Source organism: Podarcis filfolensis, assembly GCF_964270895.1.
Source record: "Podarcis filfolensis genome assembly, chromosome: 16".
In the NCBI taxonomy this organism is placed as follows: domain Eukaryota; kingdom Metazoa; phylum Chordata; class Lepidosauria; order Squamata; family Lacertidae; genus Podarcis; species Podarcis filfolensis.
In genome coordinates, this window is record NC_139620.1 from 37,152,855 (window position 1) to 37,173,646 (window position 20,792).

At 45.7% G+C, this 20,792-nt stretch overlaps 1 protein-coding gene across 5 annotated transcripts in view; it reads right to left on the reverse strand.

Annotated features, from left to right (window-relative positions):
- Positions 1 to 1,677: 1,677 nt before the first annotated feature.
- The window catches only part of SETD1B (SET domain containing 1B, histone lysine methyltransferase), a 68,277-nt gene continuing 49,162 nt past the window's right edge, over positions 1,678 to 20,792 (reverse strand). For 3 of the 5 annotated variants that reach the window (XM_083589678.1, XM_083589676.1, XM_083589674.1), the window contains 8 exons: positions 19,496 to 19,628; positions 18,298 to 18,780; positions 14,693 to 16,255; positions 12,016 to 12,182; positions 10,893 to 11,024; positions 9,035 to 9,154; positions 7,890 to 8,027; positions 1,678 to 6,278 (listed from right to left, as the gene is read on the reverse strand). In XM_083589678.1, coding sequence (XP_083445804.1) covers positions 6,105 to 6,278; positions 7,890 to 8,027; positions 9,035 to 9,154; positions 10,893 to 11,024; positions 12,016 to 12,182; positions 14,693 to 16,255; positions 18,298 to 18,780; positions 19,496 to 19,628 — 2,910 coding nt within the window. In that variant the 3' untranslated portion in view covers positions 1,678 to 6,104. The remainder of the gene's footprint in view (positions 6,279 to 7,889; positions 8,028 to 9,034; positions 9,155 to 10,892; positions 11,025 to 12,015; positions 12,183 to 14,692; positions 16,256 to 18,297; positions 18,781 to 19,495; positions 19,629 to 20,792) is intronic. The other 2 variants (XM_083589677.1, XM_083589675.1) reach the window with 1 other exon arrangement.

The following is a 20,792-nucleotide window of genomic DNA, read 5'->3' on the forward strand; positions in this document are numbered from 1 at the left end:
GGCTCAAAAATAATCAAATGTACCTTTCAAGTAAAAAAATGCATTTCAAAATACAAAGACGACCCTGCCTCTTCTAGGGGTCTGGGTGCTTCTCTTCCCCAGAAGAGACATAACTAGTTTCAGAAGGGCCAGCAGCACACACCCAACTCACTGGCCTCCAATACTATGCTTCCTATTTGAACCAAGCCACACAGATCTCTGCAAAGCTTGATGGGATTCACTGCATATTTTATTTCAATGCACTTCCCCCACCCGGTCCCTTATCTAGGACAGGAGTAGCAAACTGTGACCCCTCAGATATTGCTCATCCCTGACCATTGGCCATGCTGACTGGGGGCTATTGGGAGTCCAGCAGCAGTTGGGAGAACCACAGACTCCTGTCCCTGTCTTGGTGCATTGCTTAAGGTTAGAGAGGTTAGCTGAGGTGCTCACCTGCCCACCACACCTGCCCAATCCCATCACACCTATCCTGTACCGTCCTACCTCTTGCATATACTCCACAGTTGTACCCTGCAAGGATAAAAACTTTTAAAAAGCAAGTTCCTAGTCCTTATGGGGGGCAGTGAAAATACGCTTGTTTAGGATGAAAGCCATTAAACATATTTTCCTTTCTATATATTAAGGGCAATGGTTATGTTAGGTCTGTAAATGTTCTCTGCATAAAGATTAGGACATCTTTCAGGCTGGTAGCAACTCATTCTCCAGCCGCCATCAGATCAGTGGCCTGAATAGCACAATCTATGTACAAGACAGAAGTAGCAGCAGCAGGCTCAGGAGAACCCCCAGCTTTGCAGAAATAAAAAAAAATACTGGCGGAACAAGACCAAAATGGGGAGAAACCCAAAGCTTGCTAAGGCCTGAACAAACCCAGTGGCCCCCAGAACGTTAGGGTGGAAAGCAATGGGGAGTCTTGTCTGAAGCTGGGCGCTCTGGAAGAATGCGTGGCTGGCTGGCTGGCTAGCATTCCGAAATAGAGAACTCTACACCATATTTTGTTGCAGGCAACAATAAGAGAACGTATTGGATCTGGTGAAAAGGTCCACCTGTTTTCCTCACAGCCAGACGCTTCCAGGAAGTTTGAAGCGGAGCGTGAGGGCAATGGTCCCTCTCCTGTGCTTGGCTGGCCCGAAATATTCTGAATGACACAACGGACAAGATAGCACCTTGCTGCAGCCCCAATCTTGGCACTTCAGCAGTTGCTGGCGGTCAATGTCCTCCAGGGCAGCAAGCAGACTGAGAGGGCAGAGGTTAAGCCACAGGGCATACATGGCTCTACTTTCCAGTATCTTGCCACTGCTGTGTGTCATCCCAGCTTGCAACACCGTAACTGGCTGCCTCACAATAATTTATTACTTATATGCCACCCATCTAACTGGGTTGCCCCAGCTACTCTGAGCGGCTCCTAACAAAAAATAGTAAAAACACAACACAGCCTTGCTTCTGCCTCCCATTTCTCATGACTAATGTAATGCAAGTATCTCAGAAGCCCATGCAACCTTTGTGTCATTTCCAGAAGCTCTGCCATATGTGAATCTTCTCTTTGAGAAAGATGCATGTTCACACATCACATCTTCGTGGATATTTAGGTATTTTCAAATACCAGTTTTCTCTTTCTATGTGCTTCCAAACAGTCCTCAATAACAATTCCTGGAGCCTAATAAACCAAACACACAGCTCTTCTGTAAGAAAAGTCAGTATATTTATGGTTTGCTTTATAAAAGTTACTATAATACAATGGTACATAGTATTCAATTCACAAAAAAATTATGAACAAATATTTACAGCATGACATGCCCACAACAAAAAAAAAAAAAAACCACGTTCTTCTAAACAAGGTATACTGAAGACGGAGCACAGAACAGTCCCAAACTTATACAGCTGTTCAAAACAAAAGGGAACAAAAGGTTTTAAAAAAATCCCAAATCTCAAAAGCAGAGATTTAATTTTGTCTTTTTTTGTTTTGTTTTAAGGAACATAAAAAATAGATGCCATTTATTGCAAACCATTTTCCTTGCCCCTTTTAAAGGAGCTCTTTATTTTTCACACTGCGAATTAAAAACCGGTATTTTTACAGAATTCAGGTACAAGGACTAAGGTTTTCCCCTCCACAGTGTTTCATTTTAAGAACTAACTCCCAAATTCATAGTATCCTTTGTTCCCCACCACTGCCTTGTCCCAGAAGCTCCAGTGAGGTGAGAGCTTCATGAGAACAGACAAAGCTTCGGATGAGCAGGACTTTGCTAGCTGGCGAAGACCCTGTTCATGTGGAGCAACAGAGAAGCACTGGAGCACCTTGGAGCTCCAGACCGTGGCTAATGCAATTTTCTTTGTAATCGCTACAAATACTACGTTGGTAATTGAGAAGGAACGTTATAAAATAAAATTGCCAGGGGAGGGTCAAAGTTATAGATTTGCTTAAATACATTTTAGGTTGTCATTAATAGACTATACACATTTTCTTGTCTGAAATAAATAGATTTTGCACATTAAGGTATCAGAAAGGCAAATTTTAAAAAGCCTTAACTTGGCAGGGTTTTTCTTTTAAATCTTCAGCTTCTTAATGCTTCTAGTTTGATCTACGTATTTGACAAAAAAAAAAGATATTTTGTACAGAATTTACATTATACATAGCTTGACACAAGCTGTAAATGGCGCCAGCTCTCCTCCCCCCACCCCAATCTCCCACTCTCTTACTGAGGTCTTGGGCTGACAATCTTTTAAAAAAGAACTCCAAACTACAATAGTCACTTTTAACAAATTATTTACATGCTTCTGAAGTACAAAGAAAACAGCCAAAAACATACAAAACAAAAATCAACATGTTTCTACAAGAAACAGTGTTTGAAGAGAAGAGTTTGAACGGCTGCTATGCACAGATGATGTGTCCATTTTAAATGTCAAAATTTCATCTCCCCCACCCTTTAAAAAACTTTTTATACAGAAATGCACTGAAATGATCCCTGAAAATAGGTCACAAACGACAAAACTGAAACAGCTCTCCATCAGAGTTTACAAATTATTTTCTCCCCCATTGTATTAATAAGCTGCTTTGACAATATAAATATCTGTCAGAGTGAGACATCACTGGCTCCTTCCAAGATTTAATCTGAAACTGGAAACTAGAGTCAGGGAAAATGATTGTATGAAACCAAGCAGGCTGGGATTGAAAGCACAGGAAAGTTCGTTTCTATTTGCTAGATAATACCGGTGTGAAAACTCAATGAAAGTCAAGTTGAATCCCACACCCACCTTGCCAGGCCCTCCATTTGGAGTGGATGAGTCAAGGCTTGTGGGTGGGCCGACGAGACTTTGGCACTGCCTCTTGGGTGGCTGGGGTTAGAGGGGAGACTTGTAGGATCAGGATTGTATCTCTAGACTTAGACTGGAGCCGTTATTCCTTCCAGAGATCTGCCTCTCTTGTTTTAAGGAACATAAAAATCCTCCCCTCGTTTGGAGCAGGGACAGAGAAGCTGATCACCTGTGCCCCAAAATTATTTCCCTTCAATGCAGAGCCTTTCAAGGAACAAGAGAATAACCGGATCTGGAGCAGTCATAATTTAAAAATTTCGACCACGCTTGTGTATATGAAAGAAAACACTTTTGAAAGTGTGTGTGTGTGTGTGTGTGTGTGTAGTCACAACTTCTATGCCAGGAAGTTGCTTCAAGTTCCAAGCTAAGGCTATCCAGCAGAACCACACTGATACGAGTAGCTTTAGTATTGCTGTACTTCCTTAAGAAAACAATTCGTTTAACACACACAAAAATATGCAGGGTTAATAAATACAGAGAGGCCGCATGAGGCATCTTTCCTGCACACGCCCTCACCTACATTTCCAGCTGGTGTTTCTGCAGGAGATGCTGGATTATACTCCTGGCATGAGAGAGCATGGGCAAGGGTGGGAGCCTGTAGATAAGGCAGCTTGCTTACTATGTTCTGTGTTACATGAAATGGATGTGGCTTTCTCAAAAGGTTGGAAGCATTAAAAAGCCACACCAAAGACATGCCAAGGAGAACCTGTAAGGAAGCAGGGGGACTGGCTAAAGAACCAAGGTCACTGCCAAGCTTCTGCCCTCCAGTTTTGGACCACAATGGGAGTTGTAGTCCAAAATAACAGAAGAGACCCAGGTTGGGGAAGGCTGGGATAATCTAACCAACTGAACACATGGTCCTCCATACTCAATGGCCAGAGTTTGTTCAAGCTCCTCAACCCACAAGGCCAGCAGAGACACTTTGCCCAGAAAGACACACCAGGCTTGCTTCTTCCTTTCGGCTTCTGAACCTCAAAGGGCGGAAAGCCGCTGACTTTTAGATGTTATATTTTGCAAGCAAAATTCCACTGCCTTACTATGGAAGCCATCAAGACCACACACAAAATGTCAGTAATTAGGTGCGGGTGCTGCGGGAAGGAGCAAAAGGCCTGACAGAGTATCTGTGCATCTTCCTATTTTTTCTCTGGGAAATTAATTCTTAGTTTAGCCAAGTTTAAAGTCCAGTAAATTTAATCCAGGTGCAAAAGACTGAGGAGTACTGAAGATGAGCATATATTTCAATATTTGCCCGACTCAACACTCTTTTAACAGTTTTGAGGCTAATTCTTTTTTTTTTTTTTTAAGGCACACCCCACACACTTTTCTTGCTGCAATGTTTGCTTGGGTTTTAATCAAAAAGAAGAACCCCCACTAATCTCTCTAGTGCAAACAAGCACTACATAATTATAGGACAGGCATTTGAGAGTGAGGATGTAGTCTGACCAAGAAATCTGCTTGCTACTGAAAATAAGCTTTGACCACAAAAAAGTGCTGCTTTCTCAGGCCATAAAACAGTTGCTCTCCACACACACACAAAAAGCACACACACACAAACATCCACACCCCGTGGGGACCCTCCCTGCCTTACTCAACCAAACTAAGCTAAATGAGGACTAGGCTCCACTGGGCTGAGGCAGGCAAGACCTGGTTCTTTCGTCAGAAGTCTCTTCAATACTTGGGAAGGAAGAAACCTAAAAGATTGTCATTTAAGGACAAGAGCATTCTGCCAAAGGGGATGGGATGATGAGGGTGAAAAACCAAGGAGATAAAAGCAGCCGCTGACTTGGGTAGGACAGATATTGTCCCAGCTCACCCCCCACTTGGCATCTGCACAGCCTCTGTGCATTTGGAGGGGAGGGAGATGTTTGCCCTGGTTTCCTGTGCAAGCCTCAAGTGTGTGGAGGACGTATGGAAACAGGGCTTGGTGGAGCACACTCAGAGTGCTGCCAAACCAACAGTTTCTACAGCATAGCAAGTGCTACAATAGAGGGGGAAATTTGGGGGGGGGATCCAGCTCTGCTTTTAAAAAGAAAAGTAGTGGGTTCATTATTGGGTTCCTAAAGCTATAGTCCCCCCTCCCTCCCCCACAAGGACCAGCAGTGTGCAGAAAGCCCAGGTGGGCACCAAGGTGACAACATCAACCACAACTCTGATCCACAGAAGGGAGGAGGTATGTCCTTTTGTGCATCGCAGACCCAGACAGAATTCCCTGCCTGCTTGAGAAAGCCTCCACTTGACGTCGGTGTCCCAGCGCTCACTGCAGGCGATCCCAGCCAGCTTCCATTCAACTCATGGCCTCTTGTGTCTTTAGTCTCTGCTTCACATTTTTTGAATGTCTTTCTCCTGACCCTCCACAAGACAAATGAGTAAAAGGTAGCAGCATTTTATGGAGAGAGGAACGTGTTTAAAGGATAGTAAGGGTACCTCGCTCTACCCATGAGAGCTACACCATAAAGGAGCGAGCAGAGCAGGAGGCGGGGAGAAGAGAGAGTGTTTTGATTTATGGTGCCACTGAGTAAGGGGAACGATCACGAGGGGTGGAGAGAGGTGGGGTTGTGAATCTGAAGATGAAAAGCACCTGCAGCTTGAAGAGTCCTAGTGTGCGTGTCTTCAATTTGCACTTCTCCTGACAGAAGGATAGAAAGTGCCATATAGGTTCCCCTGTCTCTTCCTCATTTTCCTTCTTCCACCTCATCTCTCTTTTTTCTTACTTTTTTTTTTTTTTTGGCAAAAGTGCAACCACCCTCGGCTACCACAGTTTGGACACAGCCACCACGTGGCAAAAACCTTGGGCTTTAATTCAGGGTCCCTCTGCAGTTCTCGGAGCCACACAAACAGGGGATCTTTACATCCTCAATGGGGAATTTGTAGTCGTATGTAATTTCCTCATTCACATTGATGTACTGCTTCGAGTAGATGACAATCTTCTTCTGAGATTCCACTGTGATGACTTTAGCGTAGCAGTTGGGCTAAAACAAAAGAAGCAGTTAATTAAAAGCTTTGGCTTAAAGATGTTGATTCGCTTGTTTAGATTTCGGACCCATCACTGTCTTAGTATGTGTGTGCATGTGTGTGTTCTGTGTTTCTGGGAAGGGAGGCTGAAGAAACAAAAGAAAAAATTCTTTCTAGCCACCTTTTAATATACTTGAGAAGCACATATGATAAGCACAGCATTAGGCACAGAGAAAACTTAAAGAAGTTGCAAAGATCACTGGTTTAAGGTGCTGGTTTTGACCTCTAAAGCCCTACACGGCCTAGGACCCACGTACCTATGGGTATGCCCCGCAGAGGACCTTAAGGTCCACAAATGACAACACTTTGGAGGTCCCAAGTCGCAAGGTGGTTAGATTGGTCTCAACTAGGGCCAGGGCCTTTTCACTACTGGCCCCGACTTGGTGGAAAGCTCTATCACAAGAGACTAGGGCCTTGTGGGACTTGACATCTTTCCACAGGGCCTGCAAGACAGAGCTGTTCTACCTGGCCTTTGGTTTGAACTCAGTCTGACCCTTATGTTTTCCCTCCCCTTACGGTTTTGATCCATGGGCTACTTTTAAAATGAGGCTGCATTTTAAATTGCATTTTAACCTCTATTTTAAATTGTCCCCTCCCCCATTATGTTTTTATTGTAATTTTACTGGTGTTAGCCGCCCTGAGCCCGGCTCTGGCCGGGAAGGGCGGGGTATAAATAAATTTTGTTATTATTATTGATAAACAGGTATGAGGAGCAGGGGAGGGAAATCAAAACTGAAGAGCCAACAATCAGTCACCTCCTTCCATAAGACAGTATGAGCCTGAGGATTGTGGGAAACAGAGAGGCCACAGGAGTGGGAAGATCCACTCACCCACCCACGTGGACTTTCTACCCCTACAAGTTTGTTGCCCCACTGTGATGACAGTTGGAGCCACCAGGGGACACAAAAAGGAATTTGGGGTGGGGAGGTGACAGGGGCTTGGAAAGGGGAGACGCTGCCACGACCCAGGTGACGCCAGGGAGAAGCGCCCAATTTTGAATGGATCTCTCAGGGCCATCCACTTGCCCCTGCCTGCAGTTGAGATAAAGCCAGAACACAGGGTGAGCCTATGGCAAAGCGGTGGGTGTCTTCCATCCCTCTGCACATGGGGATGAGGCCTTGGCACAACAAGATTGTGGGCTTGGCAGCAGCAACTGCAGTGAGGGAAAAAACCAGGACCAGGGTAGCCCTCAGCAGCTGGTAATGGAGAGCAGAGGAAGAGGTGGTGTTGGGGATGGCAGCATTGTGTCCTGGAAGCTTTGCTTTGATGACATCCCCCGCCTGCCCCTGCGAACAACAGCAGCAGCTGCTGATGCAGTGAGATCAGTGACAATGGTGGCTCCTACTGCCTGGGCAGCAATGAAGGAAGCCCAGATGCAGCCCAGTTGCCACACCACAACCGGACCAGGTAGGGCTGGCAAGGGGAGCAAGCAGAGAGCAAAAGCACTTCTCTCTCTCTCTCTCTCTCTCTCTGTGTGTGTAGCTACAAACCCTTTCACATTTAGTACAGGAATAAAGTCTGATGCCACCAAGTGAGTGGTGGAGCTTGTAAGGCAAAGCAACACTTACATTGCAACTGTGGTTAATAAACCTGGCGAAGTTTCCACACTTTGTTGCATCTATAATCGTGTCGTGGTCAACCCTGAACATGTAACTGCTGCCAATGCCTTCGTCCTCATACCGCTTCTCTCGCATGTCAGCAATTACCTGCAGAAGAAGCCAAAGGTCACAAGAGCTACCTTCCAAGAGCAGCCACATTAAGAAAGGGAGAGAAGAGGGACCAAACCAAAGAGGTGACACCTGTCAGAATTTTGCTGCTCACCATTTTATAAAGACCCTCCATGGCTGAAAGTAGAAAGATTTCAAAAGGTAAACACAGAGAGCACCATTTTCACAGGGATACTGGCACAGGAGACGGCAATACAGCCGACTCACAAGTTGTGTGCATTTGACTAGTGTGGTTGCAGTTGTATGTGCTTGGCAGCTGGCCAGAACTCAACCACACAAATTAAACACAGCAAGGCAGACAGCATAAAAGCTCTTTCCGTGCCAATCCCATGCAATACCTTCCCAGAGCCCAGGGAGCAGGACTGAAGCAGCCACCTTGGGCTGCAAAAACTTGTAGGGCGGCACCCCACCCACCCAGCTCAGGGTTGACAGCAGCAGCTTCTGATTAGAACTCGCAGAACTTTTCACAGAGCTTGTGAGATCTCACGTGAGATCTTGTGAGAGTTCTGCATCATCTGGTGAGATTTCAGGTGAGGGGCAGCACCTTCCTGTTTCACATCAGGTGTCAAAATGGGGTGGGCCACCCATGCTGCTAAGAAGGCAGAAAGCTTAAAAGATCTCCATTTTGCATGGGGGGGGGGCAAGGCCCACTTGGAAAAGTAAGAATGGCCAAAGGGGGGCAGTTCTGGGGTTGTCATTGCTGCTGTACAGAACAATGCATGTATCAGACCTTCAATCTGTAAATAAAGCATTTTAAACTTTCTGAACGATGTGTGGTCTGTTTATTGCCAGAGGGGCAAAAAGAAACAGAGTGCTGTAAGTGGACTAAATGGGACAGAAGGGGGACAGTATTGCCCGCCTGCAGGCTGAGCTGGGGCAACACATTCTGCCCCCTCGCTCTGCTGCATGGCCACATGGGGCTCACGCCACTCCTTACAAGCTGCTCTATGGGTTGGAACTCCGACGCGTGGCTCCTCTCCTCTTACCTGCCGGATATTCTGCCCCACATACTCAATCACCATCTCGTCAGCAGCAATGGGCTCCATTGCAAAGAGTCCCCAGTCGTGAATGTGACTCTTGCAGAATTTTAGCTTTTTCTTCCGGAACTGTGCGATGGGGAAGAGAGACAATAAAAAGGGTGCCTGTAAGCCATTTGTTCGAAAACCGGCACAGTGCTGAAGCAGACCGAGCACAACGGGGCTTACAACCCAGCAACATGCCATTCAGAAGATCCATTTCTAAATAAGCCGAAACCACGTTTTAGAGGCTGCTTAGCTTGGGCCATGGCAGCCAGTGCCCCTTCCTGCCACACTTCCCATTTTAATGCTACTTTATCAGAGTAACAGAAAACAGAGAGGCATGTAGAATATAAAATAATGGCAGTCCGTAAAAACTAATATGGAGTTACTTGAAGAGCACAGGCAATCCTGTTTGATATAACTTGTTCTTCACAGGCCATCTCCAGGGTGTGAGGAACTGCATTAAAGCCAACATGGTAATTCGGAACAAACTACAGTCATGAGTTTTCCAAAGTCATTTAGATTATTTAATTGCCATTTTATTCCCTGCTTGTGTAAATAATAAAACTGTTGGTTCAAACATTTTTGTCCTTTCAAGATTTGCAGCCAAGATGATCAAGGGTCTGGAAACCAGGCCTTATGAGAAATGGTTGAAGGAGCTGAGTACGTTTAACTTGGAAAAGAGGAAACTGAGAGGAGATAGGATAGCCATCTTCAACTATCTCAAGGGCTTTCATATGGAGGAGGGAGCAAGCTTGTTTTCTTCAGCTCTGGAGGGAAGGAGTCAAACCAATGGCTTCGACAAGAAGATTCTGACTAAACAGCAGGAAGAACTTTCTGACAGTATGAGCTGTTTGACAGTGGAAAGGACTCGCTTGGTAGACTCTCCTTCCTTGGAGGTTTCGAAGCAGAGGTTGGATGGCCATCTGTCATGGATGCTTTAGCTGGAATTCTTGCATTGCAAATGACCATTGGGATCCCTTCCAACTCTGCAATTCCACAGTTCTATTATTTTGGGTGAGTTTTTCATTTAGGGCCCCTGCCACACTTCAGTATACAAATAAGTTGAATTGGAACTCCTTTAAAGGTAAAGGGACCCCTGACCATTAGGTCCAGTCGTGACCCACTCTGGGATTGCGGCGCTCATCTCGCTTTATTGGCCGAGGGAGCCAGTGTATAGCTTCCGGGTCATGTGGCCAGCATGACTAAGCCGCTTCTAGCAAACCAGAGCAGCGCACAGAAATGCTGTTTACCTTCCTGCCAGAGCAGTACCTATTTATCTACTTGCACTTTGACGTGCTTTCGAATTGATAGGTTGGCAGGAGCAGGGACCGAGCAACGGGAGCTCACCCCGTCATGGGGATTCAAACCGCCAACCTTCTGATCGGCAAGCCCTAGGCTCTGTGGTTTAACCCACAGCGCCACCTGGAACTCCCTGGAACTCCTTTAAATCTCTCCAAATTTTGGCAACCATCATTCTACTTGCCACAAATGTATCTCCAATTAAGTTTTATTATGCAATTCCAAGTAAATGTAATGGTGCCAACTGAGGGATTTTAACCATTCCTTCTCCAGCTACTTTTCTCAATATCTGGAATTTCTTGAAATGTCACATCCCAGAATTCCTGCTACCCTTCAGGCCTTCTCTTAAAGGGACTTGCAGATTCCTTCTGCAAAGCTTGCCCCAAGACCACAGCAACATGATTTTAACCCTTTCCTGCCATTCCTCAATCAAATACTTCGTCACTTGGAAGGCAGACAAGTTCACTGATCAGTAGGGGTTATAGTAAATGGAGGCTTCCAAGAGGGAAGCTGCACAACTTACCTTGAGCTGGTTGAATTTGAGCAAGTCACTGTCGCAACTGCCGGGTAAGGAGGACAGAAGCCTGCGTTGCTCGGACCTCCTCTCGGAGCCAGCCCGGGTGGAAACGTGCACCTGGGCAGGGATGCTCATTCCCTGAGGACCAAAAACAGGACAGCATAGCAGTTAGCAAGCAGGAGAGTGGAACTGGTCTCAGGCAGGTTTAGCCTCAAGGCTGGGGTGAGCTCAGTGACACAGCATCTGCACGCTGAGAAATATTTTTGCTCAAGATCCCAGAGAGCTGCTCAAAGATGGCAAACTGGCCCATAGCCAAGGGGGAGTGCAGCCCATGTTTATCCTGCAGAGGGCGCCAGGCTCAATCCCTGCGGCCTGAAGGAAGAGGGAAGGTGGCGAGGAAGACCAGGGCTGGATGCCCATAGCCAGTCAGAGGAGCCAGAAGTGGGAGAGGTAGAACAATGGCCTGACAAAGCATAAGCCAGCCACACACCCACCAACCTGGCGCCTCCAGATGTTTTGGGCTATAACTCCCATCATCCCAAGCCAACACAGCCATGTAGTGGTCCAAAACAACTGGCCCAACTGGCAAAAAGTGGTGTAATGTAAATTCATATATTATTGTTTTTTGCTGACTTGATCATAAGGCAGTTACTTACTAGGCAAAAAGGTTCCTGCACTGCAGGCAGTTGGACCAGATTACCCTCATGGTCTCTTCCAACTCTACAATTCTATGATGCTATTCTATATAGAGAACATTCTATTCTTTTAAGTGAGCTAATAAAATATATTAAATCCTATTAAAAATTAACCCCCAAACTGAATGCTCCCCACCCACAAGTTTGCCCTTCTGCCTTTCCTAGCTCTTTTTCTGCTCCACTCTTCTGGCAAGCGAGAACGCACCCCAGCTGACTTGCCGGCCACATTGTCCCATTTATACCCCCTAACATCTCATATCCCTGCCTACCACCTTCTCCAGACGGTTACAATTAATTCAGCAACTCAAGGGTGCAATTCAATCGCCATGTCTTTTCTGCCCCCAAACTGTAAAAGGGTTCAGGTGGACTTCAGAGAGGAGGGAGGTGCCAGCAGAACTCCCAGCCAGAAGAAAGAAGAGGGGGCCATCCTTTACCTGCGTGTCGGCAGGAGGCTCCTCTGCAAATGCACGGCTGTTATTGAGGTATTTCAGTTTGTCCTTCTTGTCGATCTTGTAGTAGCCTTCGCTGCGGGCACAGCCTGTGACGTGCTCCCGCATCCCATCGTCCCGTTTTTTCTTCTTTGGAGTAGAAAAGCTGGTTGGTGGACTCCACGTTAAGGAAAAACCCAGGAAAGATGTGGGCGGCAAGGCCCTGCAATTATGCCAGCAAAGCTTGCTGGGCCCTTGGCCCTAAGCCAGAGATGGGCAACATATTCTAGCCCAAGGGCCTCCTTGCCACCTGGGCCACTTTCTGGGGCTGAATACCAGTGGTGGGCAGGGCCAGAGGGGAAAGTAGGTGGAGAAATAGGTGTGGCTTTTACCTTTGCAGGGTCTGCTACATTCTGGCCACAAGAAAGTCGGGAGTTTCTCTCTCTCTCTCTCTCTCTCTCTCTCTCTCTCTCTCTCTCTCTCACACACACACACACACACACACACACACACAAACAAACACAGCCTCCATCTAGGTAAGCATTAAAAACTTTCATGATGAAAATATGTAACAAACAAGCGAGTTAAAAATCAGAAGAGGTAAAATGATTGCCTACCTAGGGGTGTCTTCAATACCTGGTGGAATGCCAGTCCCGATGGGGCCTCTTGTTCTTCAGCAGAGAGGGCATTCCACAACACTGGAGGCACCAGAGGAAGAGCCCACCTTTGTGCTACCGCAAGCCAAGCATCATCCAGCCATGTCAAAGCTAGCTGGGTATCATTTGCTGATCTTAATGCTCTTACCTAGCAGTGGAGGGGAAGGTGTTTTTTCAGGCATTAGCTAGAGGAATCTCTCCAATATGTATTTGGTAAGGGAGTGGAATTTCCCATTTTCTCTGTTAGGCAGATCACTATGTAACAACTGCCAGACACAAAGCATGTCAAAAGTACGTAATCTTCCACTGAACCATTGGCAGAGGAGCATGCGAGCCTGTTAAGTTTGCAAACTCATCAAGCAGAACTGAATTGTGCCTGACAAAGAGTTCTGTGATATGCTAGGGTTGCATATCATTTTTACTAAACAAAATGATGTCAGTAGATGGTACTAAGCAAACAGTTTTAACTTAGTGTTCTGCCTTTATTTTTTCATTATTATATTTTTTTGGGGGGATGGGATGTTGAATTTGTTGGTGTTTTAATTATGTATGGATTTTATAATTTATTTTAAACTTGTAAACAGCTTGGAAGCCATTTTGGCATGTTAGTGGTATATAGATATAATAATAAGAATAAGAATAAGAATAAGAATAATAGTAGCAGAATGGCTACAATGCTTAAAATTTAGTAATGCTTTTAAAATAAAAGATGCTGCACTTGCTTATTACTAATCATCACCTGTATTTTGAATTAGTTATGTTATTCATCACTGTTTCAGTTGCTACCACAACAATGCTTAGCAAAAATGATTTATATGTCATCGTCATCAGCACCATTCCATTTCTAAGACTGTAGACTAGGAAAAGGTCTGAATGTCTGGTCCAGTTCCAGTGCTCCCAAGGAGGCTAGCACTTTAAATAGGGGTTTTAAATCTTTGCCACAGCAGGCGTCTCTAAAAACTCTTGCTTTAGTATGAAACAGTCAACTCAATTGGCAGAATTGTTAAGTAGAGCAAGAGGTTTTGCTGCGATGTGAAACAGGAGTTCAGCACACTCCATGGGACAAGGGAAGACTAACCTCAACAGGATGATGTCAACAAATGGGATATATTAGGAAGTTTGGGGGCTTAATGTCAGAACTGCTTTTTGAGCCCCCCAGCCTGTTGCACAGAAGAACCTTGAAATTCTGCAGACGTGTGTAGTAAGAACAAAAGCAGGTTTTCATGCGCTTCTAGAAGCTACAAGTCATATAAAAACTAGCCCAATATTTTAGGGCCAAAAATACATTTGTATCTGATGACTGCAAATAATCATTACAGCAATGCCCAACTCTTTTTATGTAAAAGGCCCTTTATAAGAATGTAAGACGAGCCTGCTGGATTAAGCCAACCAATTGCCCATCTAGTCCAGCATCCTGCCCACACAGTGGGGAACCAAATTTCTGTAGTAAACCTGCAAGCAGGACCTCCTGTGGTTTCCTGCTATTGTTTTTGACTGTAGTTATGGCACTGTCAGTTACGTTCAGGAGTCCAGCCAGACACCTTTAGAAACAGGGCTTTGCCCAGTCAAGGGGGTTCAGGAACTGCTGAGAAGCCTGCTCATGAGTTACTGTTTCTGCTCCTATAGAGGAATAACTGGGTTCTTTTTTGGCCAGGATGGTGGCCCAGTCATTGCTGAAGAGACATATTTGCTGAATGACATTAATAAATAGGAAATATTAAAAAGTAGTCAAGTTTGCTGTTTTAGCAACTAAACTTAGAAAGGATTTTGTGGACAACCGTGCATTGGACTAAGTTCTGTTTCTTATTCCACTTTTTAAACAGTTTCTGGAACTGACCTGCTAGTACCATATGCAGTGTATATATTTTCATATTTTTTCTGCAGTATTGTTAAGGCTTATTGCTTACAACAAAATTACCAACCAAGTACAGCAATGCCCAATAAAACCAGCTCCTCAAAAACAATACGTCCCCAAGGAAGCCCAATCTGGTAATCCAGAAAAAAAAGAAAAAGGGAAAAAAGGATATGAGGATGGTATACCCAAAGGGTATCATTGAGCCAGTCCATGCCATTGTCTTGCTGCAACAAGTGATCGTATGTAACACACAGGAAATGGATATCCTCTTCGTCAATGCCCCCATTCCAAATGTCATATAAAATGGTCATCTCCTCAAACTCAGAGCGGGGCCTGAAGTGATACTGATGAGGGGAATACTCAGGGGAAGGAATTGTTGGAACGTCCTCCGGCCTCTTTTTCTGTCGCCTCCACTGTCTTTTGGATTTCAGGTAGGCCTCCTCTTCTTTCAAGTCCTCGTTCCACTGGTTCTCCAGCTCCTTAAAGGGAAGCTTCTCAGCTAGAACATCTGGGGGGAGCTTGTCATGGAAGCCTTCATTCCGGAAATCCAGGGTCACTGCTTCCGGATCTTTCAGGGCATAGAAAGCCTCTGGGTGGCTACTCAACAAATCTTTGCTCACAGCACTTTCAGTCAAGACAACTGGGATGGGAAGAAGAGGAGGCTCAATGGGCTTGCCAGAATAGGCATCCAACATAGGGCCCAAAGGAGAGGATCGTTTCGGCCGCCCTGGTTTCCTTTTGATGGGCAAGACAGAGGAGGGAGGCTGAGGCAGGAGAGGAGGGGAAGCCACAGAGACTTCTGGGTAGGGCAAAAGGGGCCGTGCCTCTGTGGTGTACTCCTCTAGAGGCATCTTTGAGTCCACAGAAAAGCTGGGGAGAGCAGCAAGAGGTACTGGCTGGCTAGGGGGCAAGTCGAGACGTGCAAGGAAAGCTGGGACAGGTGGACTGGCAAAGGGAATGGGGGAGGGAACGCTGTTCATGCCAGCCAGTAAGGAAGCACCAAGAGGTTCTTTAAAGACTTTCTCATCAGGTTCGTCTTCAGAGGGCTTCCTGCCTGACGAAAGGCAAGGAAGGGTAGCACCAGGCTCTGGGAAAGTCGGGGTGAAAGTGAAATCCCTCCCAGGCGTCCGAGGAATGCCGCCACTGTTGATCCCGGGGGACTGGGATGGGTAGGAAAAGGGGCTTCCTGGGACCTGAGGGGAACTTAAGGTCAAGCTGCTTCCTGTGAGAGGAGCGTCATTGCCAGGGGTGGCTGGGACAGTGTCCGTGCTCTGGGACTTGGAGAAAGTGTGAGAGCACTTGGCTGCAATGTCCCGTCCAGGAGTCCGAGGGAGCTCTTCTTCCAGGGCTGGTTTGGTCATGCTTAACTGATCCGGGAACTGCTCTGGAAGGAGGAATGGCTCCTCTTTACCAGATGTGACTGAGGGGAGGGGAAGCGAAGAGGGTGGCACCGCACTGCGCGGAAGCCCAGGAGACTCCAAGTGAGCCTGCCGCTCTCCTCCGGGAGTCCAAGGGAGACGGTCCTCTTCCTCGGCTGAGCGGGACTGTCGGCTTTTTGCTGGGGCTTCAGAAATGTTGTTGTCCGGCTTGGTGAAAAAGGAGGTACTGCTGGCCAAAATGTCTCCAAAAAGCCCCACCGGCGTTGGTGGACAGAGGTTTTCTTCATCCTGACTCTCTGGCTGTGGGCTGACCAGCGCCTCAGGCTCCAGCTCGACATCGGGTTCAGACTCCTCCTCTAGAAAGAAAAACACAGAGGAGCAAATGACACACTTTAAGGAAACACACCGTGGTTACAAAACTGCCTGAAGACTGGAGGGGACGCAAAGGGCATTTACCCCAAACATCTGGGGCTGGGAATAGAAACAGGATCTATACAGGCGGCAGACTGAAGGATGTTCATGGAGCACCGAGGTAAGAACCCACTTGCAAACCCCTGCAAAGCTCCACTAAGTCTTCAAGGATGCAGCTAACACATTTTCAAATTCCTGTCTAAAATCACAATGGCTAGAACTGTGCCATTAAAAAAGCAAATTTCACGCCAGATACCCACTGGTATCTACTTGGGCAGTCAGCACAAAGTGCACACAATCTTTATTTTCAGCAGTTTTTCTACATCATCTTTGCCACCACATAGTGACAAACCCAGTGGACAGAGAAGCCAGGCTGAACGAGGAAGTGAGTTGGGGGAGGAGTTAGCAGCCAGCAGCAGTTCTATTTAGCTGATCGGAGGACTTGTGAACAGGGGTGTTTGAGAGGGCGCTTTGAGGATGAAACCTGGAGTGCTTTCTCATAGAGCACATAGAACCATGTGGTGGGGTAGGAGAGCTGAAAATAATGCCAATAAATTTCACATCTGACAACCAATGCACCCCTTGGGTTTCAGATAATACATGGGTAGATGAGTCTTAAAAGCCCAGGACACAAATTTTTACGGCTCTCTAACAGCTATGGTTGCTTGACGCTTAGTTTGGTCAGATTAGAGTAATACACTTCCAGAGTTAATGCTAAATACATTACTTCTGGTAAACGAGCCACCATATGATCGGACTTGTGTGTCCTTTCCCCTCTCCTACCCATGTGCTTATTCCCTTCCTCTTTCGCAACAAATTGTGAGTTACCATGACATTTGAACCAGCAAACCATTGTTTATGTGCAAACCACATAACTGGAAACCATGGTTCTACAGAAGAAACCAGGCTGAAACTCATTTTCATAAATGCCAAGCCACATTGCTACATCTGAACTGAGTTCACGTTTAAAAAAGAAGCTGGAACAACTATTATGACTTAATTGCCATGTCACTGGAACACCACAGCGCTATCAATTACTTTGTTTGGTCTTAGAACTAGAGTTGGGTGATATATTGATAAATTGTCTGAAACTGGTATGCTGTTCAGATCACAATACTGCATCCAAACAATTTGAGCTGGCAATACATTGCACCAGTTCAAATTGCCTGCAGACAGCAAAGGTGCAGGCAGACAGGCAGAGCACCTTATCGGACTCCGTCTGCCTGCCTGCACGTGCCTTTGAGGAAGCCCCTGCACTGCCCGTTCAGCTCACACGAATCAGAGCGGCATCAGGGCTCACTCAGCTGAGGGGCGGGAAGCTTCCTGCTCCCCCCAGCTCATGCAAACCAGAGCAGTATCATGGTTTGGTAGGGCTGGGCAATGTATCTCAGCTGCTTCTACCTCCTGTAAGGTGGGTAGGAAGAAGTAGCCGAGATACATTCCAGAGTCAGACATCATGAGATATCAGCATATCACAGTATTTAGTTGCTGATATATCATGATGCTGAAAACCAGATATTGCCCAGCCCTGCTTAAAACTAAATGTGGAGGTATTCAGATCAGGAACTTGAACAAGAAATCCTAAGAGTAGGGCTAAGAGAGGCCTTTAAATCAAGATGCTGTTGAACTAGACAGAATTTGAAACCAGCACAAGACACATTAAAGCTGCTTCTGATGTGATCCTGTTCAGCCCTAAATCCCACAAGCCACTCCCACATCAGCACGTGTGCCCAAACTTTATTTCAGAATGAGCTACACGCTCAGCTGCTCTGTGATTCACAGGTCTTTGTGGAGCCAGGGGCATTTTTTCATGACAGGTTCTGCACTCATGCAAGGCCTACCTCCAAATATTTTATCAGCTTTCCCCTCCAAAGGTAGGGACCCCTACTCCAGGAGGAAAGGCAGGAGCAGAGACAGGCTTTCAGAGCCCTTACTCACCAGATACTGGGAGGAGAGAGTTTGCAAAACGGTCAAAATTGCCCCTCACCTGGCACGCACACTGGTGACAACTGTAGCTTCTCCTCATGGGCTTTCTCAATCACCACCAGTACTTCAGCCACAGACTGCTGGAGGAGTTCCCCACTTTCCTCCTCTGCATGCTTGACTTCTTCCTTCTGCTCCTCTCCTTCTGGCATCAAAGGCTCCGGAAGAACTAGAGGAGTCCCTTCAATGTAATCGTCCACTGGAAACAATTCCAGGATGGTCTCCTTCTGATCATCGTCTTCAGCCTCTTGAGTGAGAGACTCAGGGGCCAGCTGGGTAGGCAGGGCTTCTGTTTCTTGCTGCAGAGACACTCTTTCTTCATCTTCCACCTGCTCCTCATAGTCCTCTTCCTCTTCCCCTTCCTCTTCCTCCTCCTCCTCCTCGTCTTCATCAGAATCAGAGCTCGTCCCAAATTCTGAGGATTCCTCACTTTCATCAGATGACTCAATCTCTGCTCCAGAGGAGGCAGGACTTCCTACATCTTCTGCTGGAACACAAAAAAAACACATTTTGGTCAGGACAGGCAAGAGAAATTAATTAGAAGCATAAGATTTCCATTTGCTTGTTTTTTCTCTCCCTCCCTGTCACATATCCATGCTAGAGAGCTCCCTAAGTCTTTATAAAACCATCTGTTCTGGTAGCCATTGAAATGGCCCAAAGCAATGCGCTGTGTGAAAACACTTTTTATCCTGAATGTACCATAGTTTACCTGGACAGTAGAAGGTTCAAGGGTTTTTTTTAATGTAGGAGTAAAAGAAGAGAAGCTGTCGTCTCACCATACAGAATTTTACCTGCCCTTAGTAATTTTTTATCTCATATTAACAGCCATAACTTCTTGTACATCTCTTCGTAAGACAATGTTAACCTCCCCACTTTTAATTTCAGTTGCTTTAAGTGAGTATTTCATGTTCTGCATTTCATTCTTACTTTTAGGTGGGACACCTAGAACTGAATATGGCATTCTAAACTTGAGTGCCTGTTAAACTATACTATTATATGACAATACTTGCTGTTTTATCTTCAATCCCTTTCAGGATAGCTCATGAAATTGAGCTTGCCTCACACATTGCAGGAGGTCCTGCTGAGCTTTTGTTCTAATGAGCACCAGTTAAATATTACCTGGAGATTTGGACAATGCCTCATCTAGTCAGCTAGTCAAAACATCAAGATCTCATTTACTTAGAGCTAGCAAGACATCATACCTTCTTCAGAATCTTGTTCCTCCTCCTTTCCACTTGTTTCTGCTTCAACCTCTTCTTCATCATCATCGTCGTCGTCATCATCATCTTCATCTTCTTCCTCCCCTTCCTCTTCATTGAGGTCTTCCTCCTGTTCCTTGAGAGAGAACATATTTTAAAAGTGCAACAAACACTCATTTTTTTGCAGGTGGGGGAGCATGTTGACCGAGGGCTTATATTATTACATAAGAAAGAGGTCCAGTGCCATTGTGGCACATCTGGTATAATGTCTAGATAAAAAGATAGGCTGGTGGACTCAGGACATGCAATATGACACTTCTTTATAGAATGGAAGACACATTTAAAGTTTTTTTAAGGGGGGAAATAAGCTACAGAAATATTTCAAAACTCAGAAAAGCAACACATACGAACATATCTAATCAATTGCAGCTACACAAAGGGATATCCCAAACAGGGCTGGATTAACCATTAAGTGAAATAAGTACATGCTTAGGGCATCAAGGGAAGGGGGCACCACAGACATTTTCCACTGCCAGATTTTTAACATTAATGGTCACAAACTGCTCTGCTGAGCATCAATTTTCTCAACTGAAGTGTATTAAAAATCCCAACGGAACAACTATGCAACAAGACAGGCTGGATGCCTTATCTTGACTAAGGATAGAAGCAGATGTGTTACATAAGATTAGTTTTTAGGATCTGATCAAAGACTTTGACATTAGTAAAAGCAGGAGAAAATGTTTCAAATATAAAGTGAAAGTATACAAAAATAAACATTCTTTTCCATCTTAATGCAGGTTTTGTTCCATTCTGAAAAATAAAAAATTATTTTACCGTTTATTATTTTTTATATTTTGAATTAGATATGTATGGGGACACCAGAAACTTTTAAGAGCTTAGGGCCTCTAAAGGTCTTGACTCAGCCCTGATTCCAAGCAATATCTAGAATGTAAGCAAGGAAGAAAGAAAACTTTGTGGCTAGGGGGGAACAGCCTGCCACAAAACTCATCTTTCCCTTTGACTTAGCAACTTAGCCCCAGTGGGGCTACCTTTGAAGGTGACCTGGAAACTACAACTAATCCAGAATGCGGCAGCTAGACTGGTGACTGGGAGCGGCTGCCAAGACCACATAAAAGACCTACATTGGCTCCCAGTACGTTTCCGAGCACAATTCAAAGTGTTGCTGCTGACCTTTAAAGCCCTAAACGGCCTCGGTCCGGTATATCTGAAGGAGCGTCTCCACCCCCATCGTTCTGCCCGGACACTGAGGTCCAGCACCGAGGGTCTTCTGGTGGTTCCC